This window comes from Pteronotus mesoamericanus, unplaced genomic scaffold (genome assembly GCF_021234165.1).
Source record: "Pteronotus mesoamericanus isolate MK-2021 breed Mesoamerican mustached bat unplaced genomic scaffold, CSHL_Meso_final scaffold_533, whole genome shotgun sequence".
NCBI classification, from domain to species: Eukaryota; Metazoa; Chordata; class Mammalia; order Chiroptera; family Mormoopidae; genus Pteronotus; species Pteronotus mesoamericanus.
This window is the reverse complement of record NW_026555320.1, coordinates 5,283,767-5,308,957: the sequence shown is the minus strand read 5'-3', so window position 1 is coordinate 5,308,957 and position 25,191 is coordinate 5,283,767. Positions and strand designations below refer to the sequence as shown.

General features: G+C 36.5%; 1 protein-coding gene and 1 pseudogene across 1 annotated transcript in view; one reads left to right on the top strand and one right to left on the bottom strand.

The window, feature by feature from the left end:
• The window catches only part of DOCK3 (dedicator of cytokinesis 3), a 271,945-nt gene that overhangs the window by 234,576 nt on the left and 12,178 nt on the right, over nt 1-25,191 (bottom strand). The window contains exon 2 of the mRNA XM_054594754.1: nt 876-959. Within this exon, the coding sequence (XP_054450729.1) occupies nt 876-959 (84 nt within the window). The remainder of the gene's footprint in view (nt 1-875; nt 960-25,191) is intronic.
• LOC129087642 (RWD domain-containing protein 1-like) lies at nt 9,568-10,165 on the top strand (annotated as a pseudogene).

Genomic DNA, 25,191 nt, shown 5'->3' with positions numbered 1-25,191 from the left:
TGACACTACAACCAAATGAGCCACATGGCCAGGGCCAAATTTCTTTATTTTTAAGTAAATTTTTGTGGATACATAACATCCGTAAGTGTGCAAATTATTAGTCTACAGCTAAATAAATTTTCAAAATGTATACACCTGTACACCCGCCACTCAGATAAATATTAACAGCATCCCAAAAACCACTCATGTCTCTTCCAGTCACCACTGCACACATGTGCACACACTTACACGCTACCCCCCCACATGCACACAGAAAGAAAAATGAATTAATTGAACGCAATACAGAAAGAAAAATGGATTGTTACTACACACAACACTATCATTGATAACACTCTTGGCAAAAGAAGGTAATTCTAACATTTATATGAAAGTAGCTCATATCTTTATGATGAACAAAGATCAAGGAGAATTTTATAATGGTATTACTATAATGTGGTTAATTATGCCTGCAAAATGCCTGCGGATAGGGGTGGAGGGGGAAGAGGCTATAGGGGGGATAAATGGTAATGGGAGGGAAAAATACAATAAAAAAATAATTAAAATGTCCTGACTGGTGTGGCTCAGCGGGTTGGGCATCATCCAAAAGATTGCCAGTTCGATTCCCTGTCAGGGCACATGCCTGAGTTCTGGGCCAGGTCCCTGGTTGGAGGCATGCAAGAAACAACGAGTCTGTTTCTCTCACACATGGATGCTTCTCTCCCTCTCTTTCTCCCCCCACCTCCTCTATCTCTAAAATTAAGAAATAAAATATTTACAAATAATAAAACAAAATGTTTGCTGATAATGTTACTATGTATTTACTATTACATAAAATAGATGTATATAATACTGCCCAAAATGATCACTATTTGTATGCTTTATATAGTCATACTTACCTTCACATTTTTCAAGAATCTGGACTGTTTCTCCTATTTCTAAGACCAGCCCTTGAGGGACAGATCCTCGAAAACTGCATATCACTAGAAAAACAAGGATAAACATATCAATTAGTATTTTTAAATACTGAGGCAGGATCAGTGTCCCTGAAATTAAGCACTAAATTTTCTTAAATATATATGCTCTCCTTTCTTCATTAATTCACCTCTCAAATATGTAAGCCCCTTTCAATGTAATCAATATTTTGAAAGGTAATGTTAAATATATCAGGACATTGAAGCACATTTTAGGAAAATTACTGTTCTTGAGTGGTGAGTAGCATGTATGTGAAAAGACTTCTGTAAAGAGAGTCTCTCTCTCATCCTCAGCATAACTTATTCATCCTTTTCTAGCAAGTATGAAACATTAAGAAAATATTAACAATGCTTATCTACTATAAACAAATATTTGTAGAAAGAATCACCAAATAAATATGATTATGCTTTGAGAAACAAAATCCTCATAATAAAAATGGAAACAGAAATTAATAAAATAAAAAGCAAATATATAACATAAAATCTATAGATACCAATCAAAATCCTATGTCTTTTTTTAGAAAATTGAAAAAGTGATTCCAAAATTTATGGCTACAAAGAATCAAGAATAGCCCTATAAATATTAAAGGACTTATATCACCATATAGTAAGACTTATAATCAAAAATTGGTTCTTTGCAAACACTAACATTGATAGTCACCTAAGCAAGACTAATCAGGAAAAAATATTATCAATGTTAGCAATCAAAATTAAAAACATTAATGTTATTAATAATTAAATTACATATAAAATATTATAAAAACTTTATACCAACAGATTTGAAAATTCAGAATAGATGGACAAGTTTATAGAAAAATAAAACATTAAAAAATGACAGAAATATTAAAAACTTAAATAGTCCTACATCTACTAGAGAAAAGTATTTGTTAAGTCCTGCCAACAAAATACCAGTTCCTGATTACAGTAAATTTGTCCAACCATTTGAGGAAAAAAACACCAATCATAAATAAAATCTTTCAGAGCATAGGGAAAAGGGGATTCATTTTGAATTATTAATGACAGTAAAATCTGACAAGGACATTACAAGAAAGAAATTTTACAGGTCAATCCCTCTCATGATCATAGATGGAAAAAAAATTTTTAATTAAAACTAGCCCTGGCTGGTGTGGCTCAGGGGACTGAGTGCCGGCCTGTGAACCAAAGGGTTGCAGGTCTGATTCCCAGTCAGGACACATGCCTGGGTTGCAGGCCAGGTCCCCAGTAGGGGGCGCATAACCGGCGACCACACATTGATGTTTCTCTCCCTCTCTTCTCCCTCCCTTCCCCTCTAAAAATAAATAAATTAAATCTAATTTAAAAATTAAAAATAAATCAAATCCAACTGTATACATTACAGCCAACCTGGATTTATTCCAGGAATGCAATATTGATTTAATAATAGCAAACCAATAAAAGGTGGGGAAAAATCACATGATCACCTCTATAAATGCAAAAGAGGAATTTAATAGAATTCAATGTCCACTCGTGACTAAAATTTTTAACAAATTAAGAATAGAAGGAAATTTCCTTATTCTGATAAAGGTCATGTGTCTACAGCAAACATCATACATTTTGGTTAAATAACAGACATTTTATCACTAAGGCTTGGAACAAGAACAGGATGTCCACTACCATTTCTACCCAACGTTGCACTGGAGAGGCAACAGTGCAAATACAGCAGAAAAATAAATAGAGGGTACATATAATGATTAGAAACAAAGAAGTAAAAGTGTCATTATCTCCAGGTCTGAAAATATACATTAAAAATCCTAAAGAACCTAGACCTAAACTATTACAAAGAAAAGGTAAATGTAGCAAGATCACAAGATATAAGGTGAACTTGTTAAGTCTATATAGGAACAAACAATTAGAAAATGAAATGTTTTAGAAATATATCATTTATAACAGCATTTAAAAATGCCAAGTAATTTCTTCAAATAACACTAATACAAAAAATGTATGTGCACCCCTATATTTATAGCTGCACTATTTACAATTGCCAAGATTTGGAAACAGCGCAAGTGCCCACCAGTTGATGAGTGGATAAAAAAGCTGTGATACATTTACATAATGAAAGAGTACACAGCAATAAAAAAAGAAAAGCTCTTATATTTTGCAACAGCATGGATGGACCTAGAGAGCATTTTGTTAGGTGAATCAAGCCAGTCAGTAAAGAAAACATACCACATGATCGCACTTATATGTGGAATATAATCAACACAATAAACCAATGAACAAAATACTGTAGTAACAGAAGCTTATATAAAAAAGACAACTGCCAGAAAGTGGGGGGTGGGAGGGACGGGATGAAAGATGATGAGGGGTTTAACCAAGTAACATTTATGCACAACCCAGGGACAAGGACAACAACGTGGGGATTGGCTTTGGGAAAGGAGAGGGTGGGGCTGGGTGAGAGTAGGGAAAGGAAGGAAAAAGCGGGAACGACTATAACTGCATTAAAAAATAAAAAAAAAAAATTTTAATGCCAAATGGAAGAACTCTACACAGAAAACTTACTAAGACGTTACCATTAAAGATATTAAAAGTCCAATAAATGAACGTACACATCATATTAATGGGTTGCAAGACTCAATAGTATATAGATACAGATTCTTCCCAAATTGGTCATTAAGAGTCTATGCAGTCCCAACCAAAGACAGGTGTATAAATATATTAAATTATACAGAAAAGTCACTATTAACCAAAGCAAAGATGCTCTAATTTTAATTATGTTTATACATCTAAAAACTATTAACCAAGTTTTCATTAGTGCTTGATGTAAATGAAAAAGTACATGAAAATTTAAAACTTATATGGTTCTTGCTTTCATTTCACACCATGGAAAATAAAAGTGAAATTTAAATTTCAAAGATTATTTATCAAAAACAAGAAAAACCTAAGAAACTGTCATAGGCCTAAGGAGATACAACTAAATGTAATGTGGCATCCTAGGAGAGGATCCTGAAATCAAAAAAAAAGGGAAGGGGGGCTAAAGGATTATGAATAAAGTATGGGCTTTAGTTAATAAGAATGCATAAATATTGCAAGAGAATATGTTTGTTTTGAACAAACAAAAATATATGGTATGTCAGATGGTCAAGTAAATGCTAAGGAGAAAAATAAAATGAAGTGCTAAGGAACAGAAAGTTCAATTTTAAAATGTAGAAGTGTTGGAAGGCAGAGACTGCAAAACAATGCAAAAGATAGTCACTCGTGTTAAAAGGACAGATGAGAATGGAGAAGCAGTGAAATAACTTGCCTGGTCTAAAAATAAAATAAAAACAGTCAAGCAGGGAAAGACACATTGTTAGACTGACTTCAACCTAAATAAATTTTTTTTAATTTAGTGTATTCAGTGGTACTATCAGTTCTGCATAAAGGACAGTTGCACCATTCCCCAATAGGTCGATGAGAATATAAGATAGCAAACCGCAAGAGACAAATACATAATGGACTAGAGGGATATCTAAAAATCTACTATACCTATATCTAAATAAAACTCCAAAAAAACTCATGTGAGCCCTGGCTGGTGTGGCTCAATGGATTGAGTGCCGGCCTGCGAACCAAAGGGTCACTGGTTCGATTCCCAGTCAGGGCAGACGCCTGGGTTGCAGGCCAGGTCCCCAGTAGGGATGTGCAAGAGGCAAACACACATTGGTTTGTTTGCCTCTTGCACATATCTCCCTCTCTTTCTCCCTCTCTCCCCATCTCTCTAAAAATAAATAAAGTCTTAAAAAAAAATAAGTTGGTACACAATCTCAATGTGATGTTTTGGAAAACTGTCATTATGCAGTAACATAATTACAGAGAATTGTTTCTGCCTAAAAATACAAAAAAATATGATTTTAAAAAACCTAGCAACCACACACTGAGATCTGAAATATGATAATTTATAACTACTGATACTAAGTCACAAACCTAGAAAAATTAACACAAACTAGGCTCATTAGGCACCATAGATAAACTAAAAGCAAGTAATAAAAATAAAGTGGTATTTTATTTAAGGCAAAAAAACCCCTACCATTTTCTATTATGATTTGGAAACTTCATAAAAAGCAAAATACTGAGATTCAAAGGGTGAATCAAATCTTCACCTATGATAGGAAACAGGATAAAACTCCCTAAATTACTTCACTTTAAAACCTAACTTCAGCCCTGGCTGGTGTGGCTCAGTGGACTGAGTGCCGGCCTACGAACCAAAGGGTCCCTAGTTTGATTCCCAGCCAATGCACCTGCCTGGGTTGCCAGCCAGATCCCCAGGAGGGGGTGCACAAGAGGCAACCGCACATTGGTGTTTCCCTCTCTCCCTCCCTTCCCCTCTCTCTAAAAATAAATAAATAAAATCTTAAAAAAAAAACAAAAACTATCTTCATGCCTAAGGTAGAGAAAATTTGCCCAATGATTTGATAAAAGCCGTGGCCACTCTGAGAAACATGGACACAAGTTCACTGACATTCATGGAAAACACTCATTGATTTTTAAAATATTGCAAGCATTTAGCACTTTTGATCTTAAACTACTGGGTCAAGCATTAAAAAACTAGGGTTTTTATGACTGTTTATGGGGAAAACCTCTTCAGACGCTACACTCCACTGGTATTTATATGAAGTCTCCCAATACCCGAGAACAAGTTCCTTGATGAATTATTGGGCCTATTAGGTTGCAGAAGTTAAAAATTGCCACTTTCTCTGCTCTAATATACAGTTAGGCCATAAAATTTTAAAATTTAAATTTCAAAGAAAGCTAACCAAATATAAGCATCTAATTTCCTTCCCTCCTAAAATCTAACTAACACTATGGTTTAAATTTTTTTTCAATTTTTAATCCTGCAACCCACAGGTTGAAGAAAATAAGAGAGGAAACGAAACCTAAATAATTTTAAAAGCTGAAAAACAGATGGACAAGTCTAAGAAAACCAAACTCATACCAACAATATAGCAATTTTCAACCATCTTCATTTCGTGGCACACATAAATTAATTACTAAAATTCTGCAGCACACCAAAAAATATTTTTGCTGATCTGACAAAAAAATAGATATAATTTTGATTGATTGAAACCAGACAGTTATTGTTGTGTTGGCTGTTGTCTGTTCTTCCTTTCCTTTCCTTTCCTTTCCTTTCCCTTTCTTTCTTTCTTTCTTTCTTTCTTTCTTTCTTTCTTTCTTTCTTTCTTTCCTTCCTTCCTTCCTTCCTTCCTTCCTTCCTTCCTTCCTTCCTTCCTTCCTTCCTTCCTTTTCTTTCTTTCTTTTTTTTTTTAAACAATCTATGGTAAAAGAGGTCAGTGCCTCTGACTAAATAGTCAGGTATTGCATGTTTTAAAAATTCGTGCATCAGACTTGTTGAAAATCGTTGCAATAGTAAAAAGAATCAAACCAATTTATACCTCAAAATCAAGAACTGGCAGTAATGGGTAACTCTAAAAGTGGCAGGAAGGAGGCAGGGAGGAATTCAGGGGAAATGCTAAAATAAGAAAGGACTCATTTCGAATTGTGTGGAGAGCATTTAGATCATTAAAATCACCTCCTCCAAATCATATCTCATTATATTGCCTTTCCTCCACACAAGAAAATGACTGGAAGTTTATTCTCTAGAAAAATAGATAGATTTTTTTACTCTGGGTGGGGTGACACAATGCACAGCTGAGGACAGGGGTTAAGTATAAAAAGAGGAGGATTATGTGTACACAGGAAAAAAAAAAAAACTCCAGCCCTCTTCCAACTCTGGGCTCTCAGAACCCTGGTATCCAAAACTTTTTACCCTTTCAAGCATTCTCATGCTATTCATTTAGAGTTAATGAAAAGAGCCCCCAAAGATCCAACATATTCAACAAAAATAAATTCACACTAAAGAACATATTGTGAAATTTGTGAACATATTGTAAAATCTCAGAACCTTGAAAGCAGAATTATGGTTCTATTAATAAGCACCCAAAAAGAAAAATACATCGCACCCAAGAGATCAGGAATCACAGATTTTTCAATACTAACACTGCAAGCCAGAAAACAATGGAACAATGCCTTGAAAATGCTAAAGGAAAATGACAGACATCTAAAGAATTAGGATAAAATTAAGACATTTTCAGACATGCAAACACATAGTAGGGAAAAACATAAACTAAAACCACTCTGGAAGCAATTTGGCATTATCCTCTCAAACTGAATTGTGCATGTGCACTCAGCAATTTCTCTCCCCAGTCACGTACCCTAAGAAAAAAAACACATGTGTGCCAGGACGCAACACAAGAAGATTCACACCAACAGTGTTCTTTAACAAAAGAAAGGAAAAAAATGAATATCAAGTAACAGGAAAATGGATTAAAATACAATATATTAGAGCTATACACAATTCTGAATCTTAGATTTATTTTTCATTTTTAAAATTGCAAGTTAAAATTTTTTCTTTCAGTGTATAGTTCTATGAATTTTAGCACATGCATAGATTTGTGTTACCATCACCACAAACATTTAAAACATTTCCACCAACCATCCCCCCAAAAACACTTGCTCATGCTCTGTCCTGAGAGTCACGCCTTCGCCATCTCTACCCGTGGCAAGCACTGATTGGTTTTTCCGTCACTATAGGTTTGTCTTTTGGGGAATGTCGTAACAATGAAATCATATATTTCTAACCTTTTTGAGTGACCTCATTCACACAGCATACCCCTTTTGAAAATTATTCAAGCTGTTACATGTATTGACAGTTCATTCCTTTTAATTGTCAGGTAATACTTGACTCTACGGCCATTCCACACTTGGTTTATTCACCCAAGTCCCACAGTGACCCCTGGGTGATGTGGATGTGGGACAGATTCAGCTCAGTTCGCTGCCCACTGGCAGGTCTTCTCTTGTAAAGGCTGTGTTCAAATTTTTTGCCTGTTCTTTTACTATGTTATCACTGAGTTTTGAGATTACAAGTCATTTGCCATATAAATGCTTTACAAATATTTTCTCCAGGACTACAGATGCCTTTCAGTTTTACTGTTTCATGAAAAGTGAAAATTTTTAATTTTGATTAAGTACATTTCATCAATTACTTTCCTATTATAATTTGTACTTTTTGTATCCTGTTTAGGAAATCTTTGTCTAGCCCAATGTTAAAGATATTCTTCTTTGTTTTCTTCTAGAAATTTAATAGTTTTAGCTCTCAAGTCTCTGACACATTTGAAGTTAATTTTGCCTTAAGAAAAAGGCTGTTTTATCCAGCAAGTGAATTTTATAATACTGAATTTTTCTCTTCTAGAATTTCTATTCAGTTGTATTTTATTTATCTTACTCTGTTGAAATATCTTTTTATTCTTTTAAACAGACTTTGTTCTACTTCGATGAAGTAGCAAATTTAATTTGCTAGTTCCAACATGACTCATAGAAGGCTACATTTGGTTTATTTCTTCTCTCTTGTTGCTTCACATGTCCAGTATGGGACTGCATCCTTGCCATTATAAATTTTAACTTGTGAAGATTAGACCTTCTGCTGTCTCAGTGTTGTTTCTTTTGTTTAAGCAGGCATTCTATGGATGACTTAAGCTGTAAACTCGTTTCTTGGGCTGCAGCTCCAGCCTCAGTTCAGATCTTTGTTAGGTGAGCTGCAATGAGCTTGCTCTGTGCATGCCAGTTCAGGCAACAATGGGAATTGTGGACAGAAAAAATTTTAGGGGCCTCTCTCTTGAGGCCGTTTTCCTTCCATGATTTCCACATTCTACTGAGTGGCCACAATCATCATTACTCTGGTTTCCCCAGCCAGTTAAGACTGTGGTGTTTTCCCACCGTCACCCCTACACCTTCCTAAAAGCCATGAGAATGAAAACGTAACCTACAACAGTTCTCTTCTCAGAGTGTGTATCCCACACCAGAGTTCGTAGGCTTCTGTTCACCCTCTAGTCACTTTAGGTAACTGATTTTCTCATTATGTTGAACTATTACAGTTTTTTTTAGGGTAATCATCTGAAAGGGTCTTACTCAGTCATTACTGAAAACAGCGGCTCTGGACTGCCAACACTCTTGTTTTCGAAGTGGACTCATGGACGTTTGTTTCACTGCCATGCCTCATTATCTATGTGTACATTACATATATTCTCTTATATTTATACATTAAGAATTAGAACTTTAAAAAAAAGGTTACTGTGGGAAATGTTTTGAAATATACTGCAGTAGGCCTGGCCAGTATGTCGCACTTGGCTGGAGCATTGTCCCATAAACCGAAAGATGGGGGCTTCGATTCCCAGCCAGGGCACATGCCTAGGTTGTGAGTTCAGTCCCTGGTAACGGCGCATACAGGAGGTAACCAATAGATATTTCTCTCCCTCTCTCTCCCCCTGCACTTCCCTCTCTCTAAAATCGGTAAGCATGTCCTCCAGTGAGGATAAAAGGTAAAAAAAATAAATAAATAATATAAAATACATTGTAGCAGTATGAGATCAGAAGAGTGGAATGAAACTAAAAAACAGGTAAAGCTGCTTGTTTACTCACTTGGGAAATTGGTAAAATATTTCATCAACTACCATGAGAAAAATATAAAGTAAAAAGTCCTTAAAATTTTATATACAAATTGACATATCAAAATTACCTTTGCAACCAGCCCTCCGTATCTGCAGGTTTCCCATGTGCAGATTCAACCACCATGGATCAAGAATATTCTAAGAAGGTCCGGCTACTGTCTGCTTTCCCCGTCAGGCCATGGTCCTGGCTGCAGCCTCCCCCCCTTTATGGAATATTCTCCCAGGAAAATCTAGGAGATAATGATGTCTCAGGCCTTTTAAAATTATTAGCATTATAGGCAGAAGAAAACCCTGGTTTGATGATGATCTTCACCTCACTGACAGCTGTGCAAGAAAAATTAAATGAGATAGGAGATCAAATAAAAACTAGGAGAAAGAAAACAAATAAAAAGCAGAATAAGCCAAAAAGCAATTATTTCATGGCACTGCTGTTACAAATGAGAATTTCTTAAGGTGGAAAGCCAAGCTTGCAGAACTCTTAGAAATTAAAAAGAAACAAATGAAAGAAAAACAAGCAGGAAAAATAAATTAAGTGGGAAACAAATATATGAAAGAGATCATAATCTTGATAAATCTGGTATCTAGTTCTTGGAGGATGCTGGAAACATCGTGGGGGTAGAAGGGTCTTTGTTTCGGGCAATGGATGACTTGCAGCTGAAGGATGATGAGGATGACCTAGACCCCAGTGCTGCTGACCCAGAGAGTGACTTGACCAACTAATGAACTATCCCCATCTGCAGAGGCTTGACTGCCACAGCATCTGTGGCAATGCTCAGAGGGTCTTGACTTTCATTTTTCTAAGAAAAAATAATTTTCAGGAGAATATTCTTCTGATTGATTGATTTCATCATTGAACTTAATAAACTGACCTTAAAATTTCAAACTAAAAATTTCTAAGAATAAAGTCTCCAGAAAGGTGGAAAAACAAAACTTGAGCATGTCATATGCTATGTGAACACCATGCTAAACCCACATGAATAAAGTGATGTACAGGCAAGTGTACCCTGCTGTAGCCTATATGCACATATAGATTATATGAGCATCCTCAAATTTTGGTATCGGCAGGGGGGATAGTGGCGGCAGCGGGGTTTAGGGGTCTTAAAACCAATCCCCTATGGATACTGAGGGACAGCTCTAGTTAAGCTTTTGGAGAGTCAAAAGTGTTATGCAGACTTTCGACAGCACAAAGGCCTGCACCCCTAACTTATGGGTTGTTCAAGAGTCAACTATATATAACTCAATATATGGAATCAACAGAAATACAACAAAACAGATCTCATTTACAACAGCAACCAAAAGAGTAAAATATCTAGAAACAAACTTAGAAAATATGTTAGATCTATATAGGAAAAAAAAACTTTAAACGACTGCTGAAGGCCAAATGCATATGCAAAAGAATGTGCATTAATATTTGCTTGTACCATGTATACATACAGAAACACTGGGCGAGTACGTAAGGAACAACTGTAGAAAGAGTAAAGGACTGAGTAGGCAAGGGAAACATCACAGTAGTGTGTAGCCATTTATATCTCGGCATTTTTAAGCAATGTATTAGCTATTCAAATACAGGAATGGGCAAAAGTAGGTTTACAGCTGTGACTATATGAAAGTTTATTCTTGTATTATTATTTATTAATTATTGCATTATTTTCCATACGAACAACTATAAACCTACTTTATGAATTCATATACCCTGTATATGAATTAAAAGAAAGTCGGTAAAATTATAATAACTATGTATGATACCAGCTGAGTACCAGAATTATCAGGGGAATCATTTTGTCAATTATGTAATTAATCACTATGCTGTATACTGAAACCAATATAAAATAATATTGAATGTCAACTATAATTAAAGAAAAACATTTTAAAAAGAAATCCAAAACAAATAAGTTAGTATTAGGAGTTAAAACCAACAGACTGAAGTTTAATAGGAATAAAAATGAAAATCCCTAATTTAGGTTCCAAAAGATGAACTAAACAAATACAAAAGGTCTTAAAGTAGTTCATGTGAAAAGCTTGGTTAGCTTTGGTGAATTAATATAAACAAACAGCATAAAATGGTTATTTACACCCCCCCTCCAAAAAAAAATGTTAGGCATTGTCCACTTCATTAACAAAAGCTCAGGATACAGAACACAGACAGTAGAAGTTATATTCTACTCTAAATGAATAAGGATGCCTCTGGTATGCTGTACTCAGCAGGGAGGCATTTATAAAAAGGCACTGATAAGACTTAACCAAAACTGGAGGTAGAGATAAAACTGTGCCAAAACTGACCTTAACTATCTGTGGGATAGAAAGAAGCATAATTTTAAAAAACCTGACTTCAAAGAATTATGATCCTGCTTAGGATATAATTATAAACACAAAGTATGTCAAGGCAAATAAGATACCAGCCTTTACTCAGCTCAGATGAAATTCACTTGCCAGGAAAAAGATTGTTGCGAGCATTGAATGAGATAATATATTTTAAGAAAAAACCTAAGACACAGTAAGAGTTCAATAGACGTTAAAATTCCCTCCTTAACATGAGTGGTACCCAGTGCCGACAAATGAATATGGCATATTGGGCCCCACAAAAGGATCTCTTCTTCATCCTCTAGCCTCATCTTTCAACAATTCCTCAAATTCACACCTTAACCTGAATAGAACTATGGCATCTGGCTCCCTCATACCCAAGCTGTGTAAATGCTGTTCCCCAAAATGCCCTTCTCCTCTCATCACTCTCACCCTCGCCCCAGTCTTCTGGAAATTTCTATTCATTTCTCAAGCATTAACCCATACATTTCCTTTTCTTTGAAACATTCCCTGACCTACCCCAAGCAAACTTAATTATGTCACTCATTGGTCAACAGTCAAGAAATATGCACTGAGCATTTTCCATGTGTCCAGCAAGATGTCAGGTGCTGGGGATACAGCAGTAAATAAGACAGACCCAGATGCTGCCCCTGCAGAACTCCCAGTTCAGTGGAAAAGAAAAACAAGCAATCCCAGTACATTAAAGGTGTGATGGGTGCATACAGCAGAGGAATCAAATCTGATCTAGGGGTCTGAAAAGGCCGCTATGAGGAAACTCAAGCTGAAAATTGAAGCATTAATATGAGTAAGATAAAAAAATGGGTGAACATGATTCAAAGTGTTAGAGCAGCAGCATGCGTGAAGAGCAAAGAAGCAAGAGAAAGCATAACTCTCTTAGGAAATAAAAGCTGTTATGTTGGTTAGATAATATAGTTGAAGAAAAGGAGGCTTGCAGTTATGTAGTAAAGAGAAATAAATCAGGGTTACATCTCCAAAAATCCAGAGGCTAGAGAGAACATGCCACATTTTAAAAAACTTAATGATTTAATATAGCAGATTAATAACTTGGTGACAAAAAAAATGAAGCTAGAGAGATAAGCAGGAGCCAGAGTAAAAGGAATTTTTTAATAATTTTAAGAAATTTGGACTTGATCCTAAGAGAAGCAAGAGAAGGGTTTTAAGCGAGTGAGTACCAAGTTCTGGTTTGTTTTAGTAAAATCACCCAGGAAGCTACAGTGTAGAAAAGGCAATAGAGAAGAGTATCAAAACTGAATGCAGGTAGACCAATGAAAAAACTGATCCAGCAATCCAAAGGATCATGGTGGGCCTCTACCCTTACCTCAAGAGATATTCAGAATCATTAACACTTGGTGACTACTGAATATTGACTAGTAAAATTCTAGCTTCATATAACTGATACCATTTATTTAGACAAAAAAAAAAAAATGCTAAAGCAACAACAAGTTGGAGGAGAGTGGAGGATCATGAGTTCCACCTAATCAAGTAGTTAAAGTGCCTGTGAGACACCCAATGGAGACGCCTAGCAGAGTGGGATATAGGCACTTGCAGCTCAAAATACACAACTAAAGTAAAGAATATTATTTATCAGACTGGAGACAGTAATACTTTCTTTGTGCCAACCATCATATTTAGAACATACCAGAATTATTGTACTTGAAGCACAAAATGTGACTGTAAATTCTCGAAGAGCTCAGACTTTGTGATGCCCACTTTACTGATCTTAAAATTCATGGAAAAATGTTAGGACCCAAAATAACCAAAATAATCTTGAAAGAGAAGGAAGCTGGAAAACTCACACTTCCCTATTTTAAAGCTACAGTAATCAGGACAGTGTAATACAAAATTACAGTAATCAAGACAGTGTGGTACTGGCATAACTCCCACGGAAACAGAACTGAGAGTCCTGACACAAGCCCTTAGATTTACAGCAGGTTGTTTTCACAAGGGTGCCCCAAAATCAATAGGAAAGAATAAGTCAATAGGAAAGAATAGTCTTTTAAACAAATAATACTGGAACAACTCAATATCCATATGCAAAAGAATGAAATTGTACTCCTATTTAACACTATGCATAAAATTAACTCAAAATACATTAAACACCTGAATGCAAAAGCTAAACTATAAAATGCCTGAACAAAAGGGTAAATCCTAATGAGCTGAGATCAGACAGTGATTTTGTAGATACAACACTAAAAGCACAAACAACAAAGAAAGAAATAAGTAAATTAAGCTTCATCCACATTTAAAACTTTTATGCTGCAAATGATACCATCAAAAAAACTGATATATGCTATGATCAAGTGGCATTTATTCCCAGGAAGCAAGGATGGTTTAACACCTACAAATCAATCAATGTGATACACCACATTAACAAAATGAAAAACAAAAATGATACAATCACCTCAACAGATACAGAAAAAGCATTTTAAAAAAGTGACTGATTTATGATAAAAACTCTCAACCAGTGGGTATAAAGAAAACATACATCAACATTATAAAAACCACATGTGACAAACCACAGGTAACATCATACTCAATAGTGAGAAGTTTAAAGTTTTTTCTCTAAGACCAACAAGAGAAGGCTGCCCACGCTTACTTTTATTCAACATATATTAGAATTCCTAGCCAGAACAATTAGGCAAGAAAAAGAAATAAAATGCATCCTAATCAGAAAGGAAGAAATAAAACTGTCTCTATTTGCAAATGTTGTGATATTATACATGAAAACCCTAAGCACTTATTAAAAAGACTTTTAGAACTAATCAGCAAACCCAGTAGTCACATGATACAAAATTGATGTACAAAAATCAGTTGCATTTCTATACACTAATAAAAAAACTATCAAAAAGAGGAATTAAGACAACAATCCCATTATACACCTGAAACTAACAATAAGTCAATTATATCACTATATATTCAGTTGGCCAAAAAGTTTATTTAGTTTTTTCCATACCAATGCTCTAGTAGCACTTAGTTGTCTTTAACTTCATTTCAAACAAGTTTGTTAGATTGTACTGTGACAGTTGTCATATCAGCATGCATTTTTAAAAACTTTCAAAATTGGTGAGTTTTTGTGCAGCCGTTTTAATACTGAAGATGGAAGAAGACATGCAACATTTTTGGCATATTATGCTTTATTATTTCAAGAAAGGAACAACGCAACTGAAACAATAAAAGATTTGTGCAGTGTATGGAGAAGGTACTTTGACTGATGGAATGTGTCAAAAGTAGTTTGTGAAATTTCCTGGTACTACTGATATTTTGGCCAAATTACTGTTTGCTGAGGGACTGTCCAATGCACTGGAAGATGTTTAGCAGTACGCATGGCTTCTACCCACTAGAAGCCAATAGCACGAGACAGCCAACATACTCAAAATATCCAAACCAATGAAGTTATTGGTGAAAATAAAAAAATGTGTCCTTTATTTTATGGAAAAAATTAAATGGACTTTCTGGCCAACCCAATTTAAAGGAAAAAGAAAACAATCCCATTTACAATGGCATCAGAAAAAATAAAATACCTAAAATTAAATTTAACCAAGGAGGTAAAAGACTTGTATACTGAGAACTTTAAGACACTGATGAAAGAAATTGAAGAAGACAAATAAATGAAAAGATAATTCATACTCATTGATTTAAAAAAAGTATTATTGTTAAAATGTCCACACTACCCAAAGAAATCTACAGGTCCAATGCAATACCTATAAAAATGCCATTGTCATTTTCTACAGAAAAAGAACAAACAATCCTAAATTTATATGAAATTACCCCAAATAGCCAAAGCAATCTTGACAAAGAAGAATAAAGCTGAAAGCACAATGCCTCCTAATTCTGAACCATATTACAAGGCTATAGTAATCAAAACAGTATAGTATTGGCATAAAAAGAGACACATAAATCAATGGAACAGAATAAAGAGCCCAGAGATAGACCCATGCATAAATAATTCATTTACAACAAAGGAGCTGAGACTGTATAAATGAGGAACGGACAGTCTCCTCAATAAATGTGGCTCGGAAAACTGAATAGCCACATGCAAAAGAATGAAACGAAACCCCTATCTTATACCATACACAAAAACCAACTCAAAACAGGTTAAAGAGCTGAACATAAGACCCTAAAAAATAAAACTCCTAAATAAAAACACAGGGGGTAAGCTTGACATCAGTGTTCATAATAATTTAATTTAACACCAAAACCAAAAGCAATAAACAAATGAAACTACATTAAACCAAAAACATTCTGCACAGCAAAGGAAGCCATAAACAAAATAAAAAGACAAGTAACCAAATGGGAGAAAAATATTTGCAAATCATATATCTGATAAGGGATGAATATCCAAAATATATAAAGAACTCATACAACTCAATAGAAAAAAATACAAACAACTGATCAAAAAACGGACCGAGGATTTAAACAGGCATTTTTCTGAAGAAGACATAAAAACTGGCCAACGGGTATACAAAAATACGTGCAACATAACTAATCATGAAAGAAATGCAAATCAAAACCACACTGTAATATCATGTCCACTCACTATAATTGCTATAATCTCACCATAATCTCCTGAAGAGACAGTGCACATTTATCAGGTTCTCAAGATGGAGTTTGACACCCCCTCCCCCAACAAAAAATGTACAACTAAATTAAAGATGACAAAGGTAAACATGGTTGGCCTCCTCGCAAAAACACATCAAAATTTCAACTAAGTTATAGAACAATCATCACTCAGGACCGTCAGAAATCTAGCTGAATGGAAGTCTGACAACTACAGAATTAAAGAAACCACATCCATCCAGGCTGGTACAAGGGGCAGAGATGTGAAAAGGGCTGGTTCCACATCCGCTCGTGGTTGAAAAAATTCTAGATGGATATCTCTGGTGAGGAGCTCCAGCCCCACACCAAGCCCCCAAGCTCAAGGTTCCAGTGGCAGGAAGTTAAGTCCCCATAACTTCTGGACACAAAATACAGCAGGGATTGGGTTGGTGGAAGAAACTTCTGGAGTCCCAAGCAGTTCCCCTTAAAGGACCCACACAGGAACGAACTTTGACTCACTCCCTGAGCTCTAGCACCAGGGTAGCAGCTTGAAAGGCACCAGAGGTACAGGAAGAAACTGAAATGTCTGGCATCAAGGTGAGCAGAAACCATTGTCCCTTTTTGGAACTTTCCCTCAACAGACCCACAGAGCCGGCAGGATGGTGCCATATCTCAGACTCCATCAACCTGGCTAATACTGTTTGCCCCTCCCTGGAGATTCCCTGAGGCTCCATCCCACCCAACTTACACCTAACAGTGGCTTTTTCATATGAATGGCTGGTCTTGGCTCATGCTTTGCAACTTCCTAAATCCTTTGAAACAAGCAACAGCCAGCCTCAGTGAGTCCCCAGATCCATGTCCCTCTTGCTAAGTGACCCCGGGCACAAACTAACAGCAGCCAGCCTAGATTCACAGCTTAGCTTCCCCTCGGAATCTCCGAGTCCAGCACAAGTAGCAGCCATCTCAGATTGCTTTATAGCTCAGGCAGGGTGGCCCAGGGCAAAACACAAGGGAGGGATGACCTTGCCCTGCACCCCCTGGGAAACCCTAGAGCTTACGCACCCAGTGGGAAGCTGTAGACCATGTAGAAGCACCACATCCTGCCCCTACACAGCTGGCCCTCCACGGAGGGCAGAAGGTGGTAGTCAGTGGCCATGGCCAGTGCTTGTAGCTGACTGGCCTGGGTAAATCCCTCCCATTGATCTGCCAGCAGCAACCAAGGCTTAACTACAAGAGGAGAGTGTACTCAGCCCACAGCAAGGGCCCTCCTCAAGTCCTCAGCTTGGGTGATAGGGCAGCCTGTGCCACTGGACCCTATAGGACACCTACTACGTTAGGCCACACTACCAAGACATGGAGTCACAGCAGCTCTAACTAATACATAGAAACAAACACAGGGAGGCAGCCAAAACGAGGAGACAAAGAAACATGGCCCAAATGAAAGAACAGATCCCCACTCCAGAAAAAGGGCTAAATGAAACGGAGATAAGCAATCTATCAGATGCAGAGTTCAAAACACTGGTTCTAAGGATGTTCAGGGAACTTGGTGAGGAGCTCAGCAGCATAAAGAAGATCCAGTCAGAAACGAAGGATACACTAATTGAAATAAAGAACAATTTATAGGGAAACAACAGTAGAGTGGATGAAGCCAAGAATCAAAACAATGATTTGGAACATGAGGAAGCAAAAACCAACCGATCATAACAACAAGGAGAAAAGAGGATCCAAACAAACAAGGGACAGCCCTTCCAACATTCCAACATTCACAACCTAGGGGTTCCAGAAGGAGAAGAGAAAGAGCAAGAAATTGGAAATCCTTCTGAAAGAACAGTAAAAGAACACTTCCCTGATTTGATGAAGGAAATAGACTAGCAAGTCCAGGAATCTCAGAGAGTCCCAAACAAGATGGATGCAAAGAGACCCACTCCAAGACACATCATAATTAAAATGCCAAAGGGTAAAGATAAAGAGAGAATCTTAAAAGCAGCAAGAGAAAGGCAGTTAGTTACCTACAATCAGGTTCCCAGAAAACCCGCTGTTAGTGGATTTCTCAAAAGAAACTTTGCAGGCAAGAAGGGACTGACAAGAAATACTCAAAGTCATGAAAAGCTGGGTCCTACAGCCAAGACTGCTCCATCCAGCAAAGATATTATTTAGAATCCAATGGCAGATAAAGAGCTTCCCAGACAAGGTAGAGCTAAAGGAGTTCATCATCACCAAACCATTATTATATGAAATGTTAAAAAGACTTATTTAAGAAAAAGAAGATCAAAACTAGGAACAATAAAATGGCAATAAATACATACCTATCAACAATTGAATCTAAAAATCAAACTAAGCAAACAAGAAGAACAGAGACAGAATCATGAATATGGAGAGTGTTTTGATGGTTGCCAGATGGGAAGGGGCTGTGAGGGAATGGGTAAAGAAGTGAGTGGATTAAGAACAAATAAGTAGTTATAGAATAGCCTTGGGGACACAAATTACATATAGGAAATGGAATAGCCAAAGAACTTATACACATGACCCATGGACATGAACAATGGTGGGGAGACTGCCTGAGGGAGTGGAGATGCTGGGTGGAGGCGGGCCACAGGGGAAAAATTAGGACAACTGTAACAGCATAATCAATGAAATATAATTTTTTTTAAAAAACTGTCCTAGGAAATGTTTTAGTGCCAATTGTTCTGTGTCAATTTTTCTTGAGATACAGTATGAACTCATTACTTCAAACCTTTATTTCTATAAAGTCTTTAACTGAAAAAAAAAATGACAGCTGTAAAAGACAAGTAATACATAATGAAATTTATGTTTAAATGATTTCAAAAAACAAAATCAAGGTTTGGTGTCTCGAGTCCATGTTCTCTCTTTAACCATCACTCTGGGACAAAGGTAGATTTGTTCCAACTTAGTGGCCATGGAAAAGTAAGCATGTTTCCAACAGAGCTAGTGGGTGAAGCCACAAACCCCAAAAGTAGAACGCCTGGTTTGAATCTTGACTCCACCATTTACTGATTGTTGAGACCCTGGGCAAGGTGCTTGGCTTTCCTGTGTCTCAGTTTCTCCATCTTTAAAAATGATTATTTTTTATCATTTTTAAAGATAAAAATGTAGTGGTGGGGGGGAGGCAGAGACAAATGTATTTAATAAATAAATAAATAAATAAATAAATAAAAATGATTATTTTTACATTGGATTACATTGAAGATTCCATTGAAGACTTCAAAGGATTACACTGACGATTAAAGAGTTAACTTATGTAAAGTACTTAGAACAGTACCTGGTACAAAGTATGTACCCTTTAAGTGCTTGAAATTATCATTCTTCTATTTACTTCTTAAAAGTATGTAGCTACACACATTTCCATATACACACAGAGTCTGAAACACCAAAATATTAACAGCAGTTACCTGAGCTGTTAATCTACCTGAGCTTCTACCTGAGGGGAGAAGACTGGGAACACTTAGCGGGGATGAGGTAAGAAGAGGCTTTCACAAGTATTACTTTCATAATTCTTTAAATAATGATTTTTAAAAATTAAGGGCACTGTATTTGCCTATACCATGTATAAGCACACTGCATCTACATAAGTGTTCCATTAGAAGACTCAGTGATAGAAGAAAAAGCCCTGTACAGGATCTGAATTCAAGACCCAAATAGTCAAACTGTGTGACCTTGAGCAAGGCAATACACGTCTCTGATCTTGGTAATCCCATCTGAAAAACAAAAAGGCTGAGTTACATCATTACAGTACCTTCTTGATCTAAAATTCTATGAATTTTAGACATTTACTATACTATAGCTTTGTATATAATTCTTAACTAAAAAATCTTGTCAACTGGTACTGTTTCAACAACTATCATCATAAAATAAAAACTTCCCAAATCTAATTGTCACAATCCTCTAGATTAAAGGTATTGAAAGTATGCTGTACCTTCCTTCTTCCTTCATTGTTCCCAGAGCCTTATACATACCAGATCTTCAATAAATGTCCACTGAATCAATAAAAGAATTCAATGAGGTTCCCAAACTTTCCAGTTAGACTTATGTTTTCAACTTCACGTTACTACCTATGCTTTTAATTCTCAAAAAAAATTTCTTCCTCTTCCACTCTTTCCAAGAAACAAAATTTAACTTCCCCTCTGTGGTCATTACAACTATAGTTGCTATTATCTTGCCAATCTTTGTAGTATATAATCTCAGTACCATCTTTATCCTCTGCCTTTTTCTTTATCATAACTAAAAATCACTTCAAATTCCGTATTTTCAGGGCTCAATTGTTCTTCAACAATTTCTATAAATTTATATTTTCATATTGAATCTGTCTGAAATGCTTCCACCAATTTCCAGCCACAACTATATTCGTATGAATTCCTTTTTCCTGACACTGGAATTTATTTGAACTACAGTCTCTATGAAATGAACAATTAGAGACTATCCATCTAGAACATCCAAAGTGAAAGTGAGAACCACTCCAATGTGTTGGCTCAAGAAGATCAGAGTGACTTAAAATAATTCATCTAGATGTTCAACTTTCGAATAATTTTCATTTGATTAGGGGTTCTAAGGAAAATCATAAAATAAATACCGCTGGATGGTAAGACCTGAGCTAAGTAAAATTTTTTCTTTTTATTCATCTCTACTTGTTATTTTTCCAACAATAACATGCTAACTTGTGTGATTTTAAATTATTCTTTAAAATTGTACAAATAAGTTTTGAGTATCTTGACCACGACTATTAACTAATATGGTAAGAAAGAATGAATCAGGATGGGGGTAGAACACAGAACCAGCAAAATGGGCATGAGTACTAAGAGGAAGGTAGAGATGGAGTGTCCAGATTCACGTGATACACACTTTTACAAATACAAATACACACAGCAGGGCCATGAACAAGTAGTAGCTTAGGCTAAGTGAAATGGAAACTAATCTTGCTATGAAATAAAAAATAGTGAATATGAAAAATCCATAGCTAGCATCACAATCGATGTTGAAATATTCAAAGCTTCTCCCCAAATATCAAGAACAAGACAAGGATACCTGCTTTTACCTATTCAACATAGCGCTAGAAGTTACAGCCAGAGCAATTAGGCAAGAAAAAGAAACAAAATGCATCCAAATTAGAAAGGCAGACGTAAAATTATCTCTTCACAGATAAGATGATCCTAAAAGAGTTCATACCTTAAAAGAATCCATACCCCTCCCTGCAGAAGTCCATTAGAGCTAACAGAGGAAGTTGGCAGTTACAGGATGTAAAATTAACATGCAGAAATCAGCTGTATTTCTATATACTAACACTGAAAACTATGAAAAATTAAGGAAACCATTCCATTTACATCATAAAAATAAAACACTTAGCTACAAAGTTAACCAAAACGGTGACAGCTTTATACACTGAAAATTATAAGACACTGTTGAAAAAAATTGTAAAAAAAAAACTGTATTAATAAACAGAACCCTTATTTAAAGTAGATGAGGCCAGAATGGGGAGCTCTCATGCACTGTGTCAACTGAGAAGCAGAACAAGGGAAAGTCTTTGCAATAGCCCTTCCAACTTCTTTCCCCCTCTATAAAAGAGCTTCCTCTTTTTTAGTGGACTTGTGCATGGCCCATATGACTGCACATGTTCCACATTGCAATTCCTTGCTGTTCCTGAATAAACCCATTTTGCTGGAGAAATATCTGGCTTTTTGTTTTAGGTCATATTTCGTGGCCTATACAAGGATCCAGAGAAGACCCCTTAAAGCTCTGATGACTGTTGAGCAAACAGGTGAGGCATCCACAGCGTCCACTGAGCTCTGTTTTCTCTCCAACCCTGGAGTTTGAGGGTGTTTTCTCCTGGATCTGCGCTTCTGCTCTTTGTACTTTGAAGCTCTCCAGGTTCTATTTGGGATCTGCGTAAGGCTTTGCTCTTTTCTGTTAAAGGTCTTCTTCATTGCTTTTTTTATTTGCAAGTACTTGTTTTGGCACTCTGGCCTTCGTAATCATGCTGTTTCTTGAGGCTGCCAGCCTTCATCCCAATTCCCTTTAAAACTGGACTGTTTCTACGGAACCCATGCTGGCCTTCAATCTAGTTCTACACCAGACTGTCCATTGAAACTGTGCTTCAGCAGCCTTCACCCTGACTTATCTGGCAGCAGGCTGTTCTGCTAGAACTGTGCTGTTCAGCCTCAACCTTACTGCTTCACCTTCAGGTCAGATCTGGATGTTTCCCTAACACTGGCTGCCTCAGCCTTTGGCCTGACTTCGTCCAGATCAGCCTGTTCTTCAAATAAGATGCTGGTATTTGGCCTGCAGGCTGTTTGGGCCTTTGCTCCAGAGTAAAGCCTCCGAAAAATGGGATCCCAGTCATCTCAATACTTTCAGGGCACCCAGTCTCTTTTCATGCACATTTCTAAATAAATGGACTGACATGACTAAAAGTAAGTTAGACTATAATGGTTATTATGGAGAACTTTTGAAATCCCCAACTTACTTTTCTTAAAACCAAACTGGAAAACCATCAATCAGCAATTGGCAAAACTGAATGGAACATATATTTCAATTGGTATTTCAAGGTTTCCAAACATTACTATGAGCTTTACCTGCACAAAATAAAGATTTCTCAAAACTGAAGCAAGGCAACACCTCACGGAACAGCCTTCCCAAGAGGTCCAGACCAGAGCTGTATACCTTTTCTCACTGTTGCTCCTTCCTCCTCTTTCATGAACAGAAAATGCCCTTGTCCACATTCCCGAATACCTTGCATAAAGGAAAAACCTCTTCCTTTGATTTTATAGTCTTTCAAATAGTCTTAGAATGATCCTGTGACAATCTTTTCACTTGCTTGCTTTTCTGAAGAGTTAAAAGGCTTAAAATCCATAGAAGCTGTTCTTTCTCTAGACTATTAACTGATTCTAGACTCTTATCCAAAATTCAGAGTCTCTGAATTTACAACCTAAAACTGTATTATTGATAATATATTTTCTTCCAGAAAGTTTTCTTCTACGGTAACAATACTGTTTAGTTTCTTAATGTTTTATTCCCACAGCATTTCTTCTCAAAGAGTTTAATTCTGTTGAGTGTGCATTAGCCACATTCATTATTCTAAGATCCAGACATTAAATGAGAAATGCCTGAGAGATCTCCCTCTACCCTCCTTGTTACTCAAATGTGACCACAATAGGCCTCTAACGTGTGTACTTTCCTTCCAACATGGGACACAACTTCTAGGGACAGTCCTTCCTGATATCAAGGAATAAAAGGCCGCTAAAACAGCGAACATATGACTTAAATCAGCAATGATCTCCAGAGAAAGATCTTAATCAAAAGGGAGAAATGTAAAAAAAAGTAATAAGCAGAAAACTCATTTAATGTGAAAGAGAGAAGCCAGAAGGGAAAGTACTCATGCCCTATGTTGATCACAACGAATAGGGGAAACTGCTAATAACCCTTCCCAACTTCCATTTTCCTCCATAAAAGAAGTGCTCCTTTTTGTCTTAGTGGACTTGCACGTGGCACCCCCCCACAGTGGCATGTTCAGGATTGTAATTTCTTTTTCCCAAATAAACCCATTTTGCTAGAGAAATATCTGGCTGACTTTTTGTTTATGATTAACAAAAACAAATTAAAGAATCTAAATAAATGCAAAGACAGCCCATAGTCATTGACTAGGAGACTTAATATTGTTAAGGTGACAATACTACCCAACAGTCTACAAATTCAGTGCAATCCCTATCAAAATCCCAATGTCATTTTTTTTTGCAGAAATAGAAAAATTTATCCTATAATTCATATGGAGACTCAAGGGACCCCAAATAGACAAAACAATCTTGAAAAAGAAATACAAAGTTGGAGGACTCACACTTCCTGACTTCAAAACCTACTACGAAGCTACAGTAATCAAAACAGTGTAATAACGGCATAAGGGTGGACATATACACCAATGGAACCAATGGAATCAAAAAGAGGGTTCAGAAATAAGCACTCACACATATGGTCAAATGATTTTCAAACAAAGGTGCTAAGAACATTCCATGGTAAAGAACAGTCTCTTCAACAAATGGTGCTGGGAAAACTGGATATCCACATACAAAAAAATGAGGTTGGACCCTTACCTTACATCATAAATAAAAATTAACTCAAAATGAATTAAACACCTAAATGTAAAAGCTAAAACTATAGAACTCTTAGAAGAAACCAGAGGAAAATTTTCATGATGGATTTGACTATGATTTCTTGAATATGAAACCAGAAGCGCAGGCAGTGGAGGAAAACATAAATACAGTAGTGCCCCCTTATCTGTGGTTTCACTTTCCATGTTTCAGTTACCCACCACCAACTGCGACCCAAAAATATTAAATGAAACATTCCAGAAATAAACAGTTTGTAAGATTTAAATTGTAGGTCATTCTAAGTAGCACGATGAAATCTCACACCACCCCACTGTATCCCACCCGAAAGGTGAATCACCCTTTTGTCCAGAGTACCCATGCTGCCTGTGCCACCCACCCGCAGTCACTTAGCAGCCCCCTCAGTTATCAGATCAACTGCCACAGTGTCGCAAAGCTTATGTTCAAGTAACCCTATTTCACTTAATGATGGCCCCAAAGTGCAAGAGTAGTGATGCTAGCAATTCGGATATGACAAAGAGTTAACAAAATGCTTCCTTTAAGTGACAATGTATGTACAGGGAAAAAAAGCATAGTATACATAGGATTTGGTACCACCTGTGATTTTAGGCATCCACTGGTTGTCGTGGAGCATGCTCCCCCTAGATAAGAGAGAGACTACTATAAATGAGCCTTCATCAAAATTAAAAACTTTTATGTATCAAAGAACACTATAGCAAAGTGAAAAGGCAAACCATAAAATGGGAGGAAACATCTGAAAACCATGTACCATAAGGG